We start from the raw sequence: 8,358 nt of genomic DNA, 5'->3' as shown, positions 1-8,358 counted from the left end.
CCCCGCCCGGGCGAGTATCTCGGCCTTCAAATCATCATAGCGTTAATTTCAGGGACTTTTCGGGGACGTTGCGCCTCCCCGGTCAGGAAGGGAGCAATAATGCGAGCCCACTCTTCTCGGACCCAGCCCTCTTGGGTCGCTATCACCTCGAATGTGTGTAGATAGGCTTCCACATCATCCTGATCCATAAGCCGTACCAGCAGTGGGTGGGCCCGCAGCGCTGGCTTGAAGCTGCTCGACAACCCGGTCATATTCCTGTCAAGCTGCCAACCTCTCTGTAAACTGCTGCTACCGAGCAGTTACTTCGGTGAGGTAAGGTGAGGTCTTCCATCGTCATGGGAGAGAGAGCGGCTTCCTGAAAGTGAGAGACAGAAGAAACAACCTGGCGTTAGTGATCTGTGTCTCAATTCACTGTGATGCCCGCATTCTCCACCATATGTAGCAGGGTGAATGAGAGCACATAGTTGTAGCTGAATTAACCCCAGAGGGTGATTTATTCACACAAATATTAAAGTGCAGTGAAGATGTGACCACACATATACACACATATATATATATATATATATATATATATATATATATATATATATATATATATATATATATATATATATATATATATATATATATATATATTAATCTATGATAAATATTACTTTTTTAAATTAAAATGTTAAAAATTAACTATTAATATTCAAATATATTCCTGTATATATCCAAATTAATTATAAAGATTATACAAGTGGAAAAGAAAGAATAAGAAGAATAGGAAATTAAACCAAGCATTCAATAGTTTGAGAAAGGTCAGTACTTGAATCTTGTTTCTTTAGATGCCAATACATTGATGTGCAGTGTATGCATTGGCCTTCAAAGCAACATTTTCCTTAAGCACCATCGAGTGGTTGCCCTGAACCCATGTACAATCATTGTACTGTAAACATTTCCAGCTTAACTCATCAAAAGCATAATATTTCAGACATGCTCAAAACAACAGGACCCTAAATGGCATCCGTGTTCAATTCATTCGAGCTGCAAAGCCTCAAGGTCATGTGATTACAGAGCAAATTCCTTCTCTACCTCTTCGAAATAAGCAGCAGAAACAAAAGCAATTCCTTACAAGTTGATTTTGTCAATGTGTAAACCTGAAGAATGTGTTTTATTCGCTTCCAATTTAAATGTAAGTCATCAATACAAACTTAAACATTTGCGGTCAAACCGCAGGCCCACTGGTGGCAGCTAATCTTTAATTTGATACATCTGGCACATATGACAGTATCACCCGACAGCGCAGCAGGATCTAGCCTCAGGACCTCCATTATACAGCAGCATTTCCTCCCCTACATGTCAGTCAGACCGGGGGTTGATCAGCTACAGCTGGGAGAAAGTTCAGTCACTATATCAGACAAACCATCAACTCCAATGGGTATATTTCACTCTTTCACTGCTCTGCACTGCCCCTTTCCTTGTAAGGTGCCATGCATTTTGCGTATTTCCAACCTCCCCTCCTCTATGTTCTATCTCTCTGCACCTGTCTTATGGGTCACCAGTCACACTGATGGGCTCTAAAATCAGACATGGCCATTTTCACAGAGGTAGTGAAGCAACGCCTGCTGTAACACAAACTCACACACACGCACACATATACATATACAGAACAAGAACCAAAATCACCTGCTGCGACCGGCACAAACTAAAAACACCTCACACTGAGAGCCAGACAGATGGAAATGGACATCAGCACACACCTCACCTCATTACACTGCATAAAAAAGCACAACCTGTTTTTACTTTGGATGTCAAGTGGCGACCCAACACAGCACCAAAACGGTTTATCAAACAAACATTGAACACACAGTAAAACACACTTTGATCAGTACAAACCAGCATTTGTTGCAAATAGACCCAAATTTAATTTATTGTGGCATGTCATTTAAACTATTTATGCTGAAATCTGTCTAACTTGGCTAATTTCAACCAAATTTAACCAATTTCAACTAAAACACAATTCAGAATTGGACTGAGAATACCCTTAAAAGTCCTGAATTTAGCTAAATTCACTCACAGACAGTGACATAGGCCTACAGCAACAGACAGACAGACACTGTTATGTTATGAAATGTTTGAGATCGATATAAAGCTACACTTAAAAAAAAAAAACAGTTGCTGACAAATGATTGTACCCATTTCAACTTAAAATACATTAACTGTCTTAAAAATCTAAGTTATGAAGTTGAAATTTGATGTTAATGTAACAAAAAAAATTCCTGGTCTCATGGCATAAATGTAGCCTACCTGGGGGCACTTTTTAGCGAGACACGAAATACGTACCAATAAGTACATATCACTGCAGTTTCCAAAAGAAATGAACACTAGAGGCAGTAAAACTCGGATGCCTTTTATTCCTTTTCATACAAATGTACAGAGTTTCCATTAATAAAGCGTAATTTTCGCACAATTACTTGAAGAACATCATGTTATGACTTGATATTAATATTAAAAAATATTAATATGCTGGGAGATTTGAAAACTGATGCTTTTGAACGTTAGCAAAACACATATCCAGCTTCATATCTATGGGTTTTCATAAACGGTAGGTTTGTTCGGTAGCTCACGTAGTACGGAGACGTAGGCTACTTGAGAGGTGAGGAGAATCCCGTGTAACTGCGGTTTGACAAAACAGTTCAAATCTGCATATAAGGAAGTTCAAATAGCATGATTGCATAAACAAATTTATTTTGTATCAATTTTGCATTTGTCAACGCTATCGGGTAGGTTTAGGGTTGGGGATTGGTGAAGGGCATATTTCCAACATGATAGAGCATTAATTTGTAGCGACGGTCCCCAGATATTTGAATTTTGAACCACCACAAAACGTACCTGAAGCAACGTAATAAAACACAGCAATACGTACCTATAGCAACGTAATAAAAACACAGCAATACATACCTATATCACCGTAATAAAAACATGCCAGGGTTTATGTATTGAACCCGTGTTTTAGCGCCACTCAGTGGAAATTTCTCTTTGAAACTGCGGAGAAATGTGCAGTACGTAAAAACGGTCTCTATAAACAGTGCCCCCAGGTACGCTTATGCCATGAGACCAGGTTGCAAAAAGCATACTGCTACATTTTTTAGTGTAGCATAACTAGATAGACAGAACAATTGCTAGATATATATCTAGAATGAACAAAAAAAATTGTAGTTAGCTAGAACAAACGGAAAAACAATAGACAGAACAACAGATGGAACAAAAAACGATAAACAGATAGATACATAGACATACAGACAGACAGATCAATTAAATGGACTATGAAATGTTGCAGTCTTTTGTCTCATTTGCTTCTAAAAATGACACCTCAACCATCAATTACTGGACCCTATATTTAAATATTTAGCCATGCTGTTTTTTCTGAGCGGGTCTGGTTGAGGGATTCAACATGCTCCAATAACAGATTACATCACAGAGCGCCTGTCAGAGAAATTCACTGAATTTACTAGAGGTTTTGGCAAATCTCACCTTGTAATTTACTGAAGTAGGAGCTCTGTTCCTCTCATCTCCTCCAGGGAGATTAATTTCATATCCAGTGTCACATTGTGTTTTGTTTTTCCAGTAAATATTAAAGTCTTCCTGTAGAATCAGATAAGACCACCAAACACACAGAGTGCACTATTTCAGAAATACTCAGCTAGTTGCCAGTTGGAGGACAGCAGTATTTAGCCTCCCTCTCTCTCTCGCTCTCTATCTCTGTCTCCTCATATCAGTCATACATAGAGGCTAACAAAGATTTTAATATAGTGCGCTGAATTACATTTACGTGTGAGCACACCAAATAAACAGACATGATAAAGTGTCAATATTATCTTATACTTTCATATCTATTTGAGTGTGGACAGTTTACGATACTGATGAAAATGCCATTTAACAGGTGAGGTAATATTAGTTTACATTCTGGCCCAAGCTAGTTTATATTCGAACCCGGGTCTCTCACACCAAAGGCATATGTCTTATCCACTGCACCATCACCACCCGTTAACTGAATAAACTGATGTATAGAGAAAACTGAATATGGTGATCACAGCAGTAGTTGGTTTCTGACAATGTGAAGCTCCAAAACTTTTCTGCAACTAATGCATGAGTGCTTTTTTTTTCTTGAATTGAATTTTGGAGTTTTGAAGATGTTTTGAAGATGTTCACTCTTATTAGATTTATGGCAGTGAAGCAGAAACTCACAAGCTCACCATATCATGAGCACAGATGCTTTCTTCCTTTGGAAACCATATTCTCTCTCTCTCTTTCCTCTTATGTTACCCTTCATTATCAAAGTGGGGCAGCGGCAGGTGAAAGCCTGAGTTTTTGATCTGCTGGCTTGGCCAGTAGCTTGTTTGCCAGTACTGATCTTCAGTGCCTGGGAGAGCAGTTTCTCAGCGCTCACTGCTGCATGTCATTAATCAGGATTCCCACTAAACCCAGAGTCCAAATGATTCTAATTACTTTTCATTATGGTCCTGCTGGCCCAGGGATACTGAAACATTCTGTCACTTCCTCAGAAGATGCACCAGACAGAAGCATTAAAATAGATTTTTATTTTTTTTGGATGGAACACCAGTGAAAGTCATGGTTTGTTTTGTGAGTAAATGATAAATTACTGATGCAACTGATCTGCAGAAAGTGCAATATGATTACTGATCAAATTTAAACAAGTATAGTTTTTGCGAAGAAAATACTGCGACGCTCAAGTTACAATTGGTTATTGCATTAGGTATCATGAACTAACAACATTTTTCATCAACATTTATCTAATTAATGTTAATTTATAAACATTGGTCACTGTTCATTTATCACAATATAATAAACATTTATTCAACATGAAAAGTTACAAATGTATATAAATTAATATAGCGAAATGAATTGAACAACATTTACACATGAAGATTAATCAAATTATACTTACACATTTTACACTATTTCATAATGTAACAATTAGTTCATGATACCCAATACATTTACTAATGTTGACAGGTTTCATCTTAGTGTAAAGGTTACCCTAATAAAACTTTTTTTTTTTTTCACTCAAAAATCTTGCTTCTGATCAAGAGAGATCGGTGCTTTGAAAAATATTGTAGTTTGCAACCATGCCCTTTTTTTTTTACTTTCCTTGTTGGACAATATCTCCTTTCTCATGTTGTGGCTTAATGTGGTTTCCTGGTGGTGTGCAGTAACCTTGGTAACCAGGTTGATGAGTACCGCAGGGTAGATGGGGTGTGGTTATCTATTTCCGCTGTGGAGAAGTCCAGAGGATGTGTCTAGAGTCCAGAGGATGTATCCCAGCTAAGTGCCTCAGATAAGACCCACAGGGAAACAGAGGTGGCTCTGGAATGACTGACACAGATTGCCATAACCGCTGTCTATCAGATAAGAACTGGGAGCTTATGTTTCATCTACAAAATAAACACAATAAACAAAGATTTAATGTTAGAAAGAACAACTTATTCATAAAATAAGACACATATAAACAAACTAAAAAATTGTGTCTGTAGTTTAGGGCTAGTCACAACAGGGAAAACAATTGTTTTGTTTTTCATGCATCAGTCAATTTTTTTGATTTTGGGCTATTTTGCTTCTAGACTAGTGGAAGAAAACCTATTTTATTATACTTTATCTTTTTGTCTGTGTATTTCAATGAAAAATAAAGGCCTTTTTTTTTAGAAACAGAGCTAGAAAACTCAGCAGCAGTCCCATACATCAAATATTTCCTGTTTCATATTCTTTATTCTGAGGGGTTTTACAAAAGGGTTTGTTCATACATCATTTGCCTGATTTATTCAACATTTTATTCCTTATACATAGTGTAGATTTATTCTATTTATGTCTGTTGACAGTATTTTCTGATTTATAAAACCTTTAACTGTACAGAGCTTTGAACCTGGCTTCATCCAAAATTAAAATTGTAGTTTATTTAATTTTAGCAAATTATTGCATTATGTATATATATATATATATATATATATATATATATATATATATATTTGGAAAAAAAACAGTTCAGAAAACAGCTTTCTTAATGTACTGTGATTAATCACTTGGGTAAGTACGGTGATATCTTCTAGTTGAAATATTTGTCTATTTACCTTTGGTATCTTGCCTCAAGACGAATGAAACATCATAACTTTGCTCATATCATAAGAAGTTTACAGAAGTTTACAGTAGAAGATTAAAAATATTGTATATAACTTTGCACAGAAAGGTTGATAAGTGGTTTTAATTACACTAGTTCCATGTTAAGACGCATAAAGTCTTGAGTCTATTTCACTTTTAAAACGATGTGTATATTAATGTTTGCTTTGGTGCAATACCTTGCCCCATAAACTTCCACTGTAAGTGGATTACTGCAATTGCAAAGATGAGTCTAAATGATTATTTTCTACATTAAAACACACTCACACCCACATAGGCCCATCAAGCATTTAAACTGATAGAAGTTTACATACGCAGTATAACCCAACATTCCAAACTTTTCAGTCGGTTACAGTACAGTATATCAATTCATTCAAATCATGTCCATGTCATTGATCTTGAGTTCCCAGAGCTGTCTGTTTATCAGCTCACCTCAGCACTTTTATATATGCTCACTGAATTATTAACAGTAAAAGTATTGGTGAGGTACATTTAATGGGGATGTGATGTTGATGTGATGATCTACTGTAGATACCAGACTAATAATTCACATTCACATCTAATAATTCACATTTGAATCTCTTGAATTATTCAGGAAAGTTTTCCGCCGATTGAACAGATTTTGGTACTAAAGGCATCTTAAAACAGATTCCCATAGTTCCTCACTGTAAACCAAATGTAGACAAAGGAATACAAGACATTAGCTTAAACCTGTTAATTGCTTCAATTCCCAGGAGATTTGTGTCCTCTCTTTGTGATTCTACACAGGACACCCTATTTTGTTCCCATTACACTGGTGATTTGTTATCTGAGCAGCTGTATTTCCTCGGGGTCAGGTTTATCCCTTTACTCTTCCCTTTGGGATGTTGCAGAGATGAGGAATTATTTGGGATTTTCATGTATCACAGCACTTTCTAGTCTCTTCGAAAGATAGAGTGAACATATACCCACCCACGCACACAAACAGCATAGTTAAACACACACAAAAACATACGGGAAATGCACACACTCACACTTTCCTCTAATTGGCACCTCAGTTCAGCTACACAACAGTATGTCAGCTGTAAATGATAGAAAGAGTCCAGGGAAAAGGTATCAATATTTGCCTTACACACACGTCTCTTCAAAATAACGGGGTAGAAAGTCATTCTTCACACAGTGAGTTAAGTTGCTTACTGCCTGTACAGACACACTGTTTGCTTCTGTGAGGTTCAGGGCATTTTGCATAGAGTTTACACATACAGTATGAAGCCAAAAAAGATCTAGAATACCTGGAGAAAAGTATCGGTTAGCATTCCTATTCATTTCAAAGGCAGAGGGGGGAAAATCCATTACAAAAACATCCATTTCAGTCTTTAAATAGCCCTCAAAAATAAATGCATATAAATACATGTACATTAAATAAAAAAAAATTATGTTGAATAAACTAATTTACATGTTTATGCACATGTTATACTGCATATTTATATACACTGTAAACATCCAAACATGTACATATACAAGAAATATATGTATGTATATGTATGTAATATTTCTTAAATATAGACATGTATGTGTGTGTATTTATATATACATTAAATATACACAGTTCACACATATATTATGTAAGCACAAACATTTATTTTGGTTGCAATTAGTCATGATTAATCTATTTAAATAAATGCTTAATAAACAAATATATTTACAGATTAAATTAATAAACTGACATATTCAATAAATACATTTAAATGTTAAATAAATCAATGTATGTGTTAAACATACAAATAAACTGACGTTAAAAAAGTGTTTAAGTAATAAACCAATATATTAACAAATAAATTGAAATTCAACATATGCATTTACATGTTAAAACAAATAAATGTATATGTTAAACAAATTTCCATGTTAAAACAAATAAATGTATATGTTAAACAAATTTCCATGTTAAATAAATAAATGCACGTTTAATTAACAAATACATTTACATGTCAAATAAATATTTACATGTTAAATGTACATGTTTAATAAAACAAAGTAAAATTAAACAGATAAATACATTTAAATGATAAATGTTTGTCTAAAAAAACAACTGAACTAACAGGTTAAATATGTAAATAAATAAATAAACAAACAAACAAACAAACATGGGCCACTACTAAAACATCTACTGTAATATTTTATGAGCATACACAGCTAGATTTT

General features: G+C 35.2%; 1 protein-coding gene across 1 annotated transcript in view; it reads right to left on the bottom strand.

Annotated features, from left to right (window-relative positions):
- Positions 1 to 299: 299 nt before the first annotated feature.
- The window catches only part of LOC306880965 (otolith matrix protein 1), a gene marked incomplete at both ends in the record, with an annotated part of 59,303 nt that continues 51,244 nt past the window's right edge, over positions 300 to 8,358 (bottom strand). Inside the window, one exon of the mRNA XM_079434762.1 lies at positions 300 to 355. Coding sequence (XP_079290888.1) covers positions 300 to 355 — 56 coding nt within the window. The remainder of the gene's footprint in view (positions 356 to 8,358) is intronic.

This window comes from Barbus barbus (assembly GCF_936440315.1).
Source record: "Barbus barbus genome assembly, chromosome: 15".
In the NCBI taxonomy this organism is placed as follows: Eukaryota; Metazoa; Chordata; class Actinopteri; order Cypriniformes; family Cyprinidae; genus Barbus; species Barbus barbus.
This window is presented reverse-complemented; position numbering and strand designations above follow the sequence as displayed.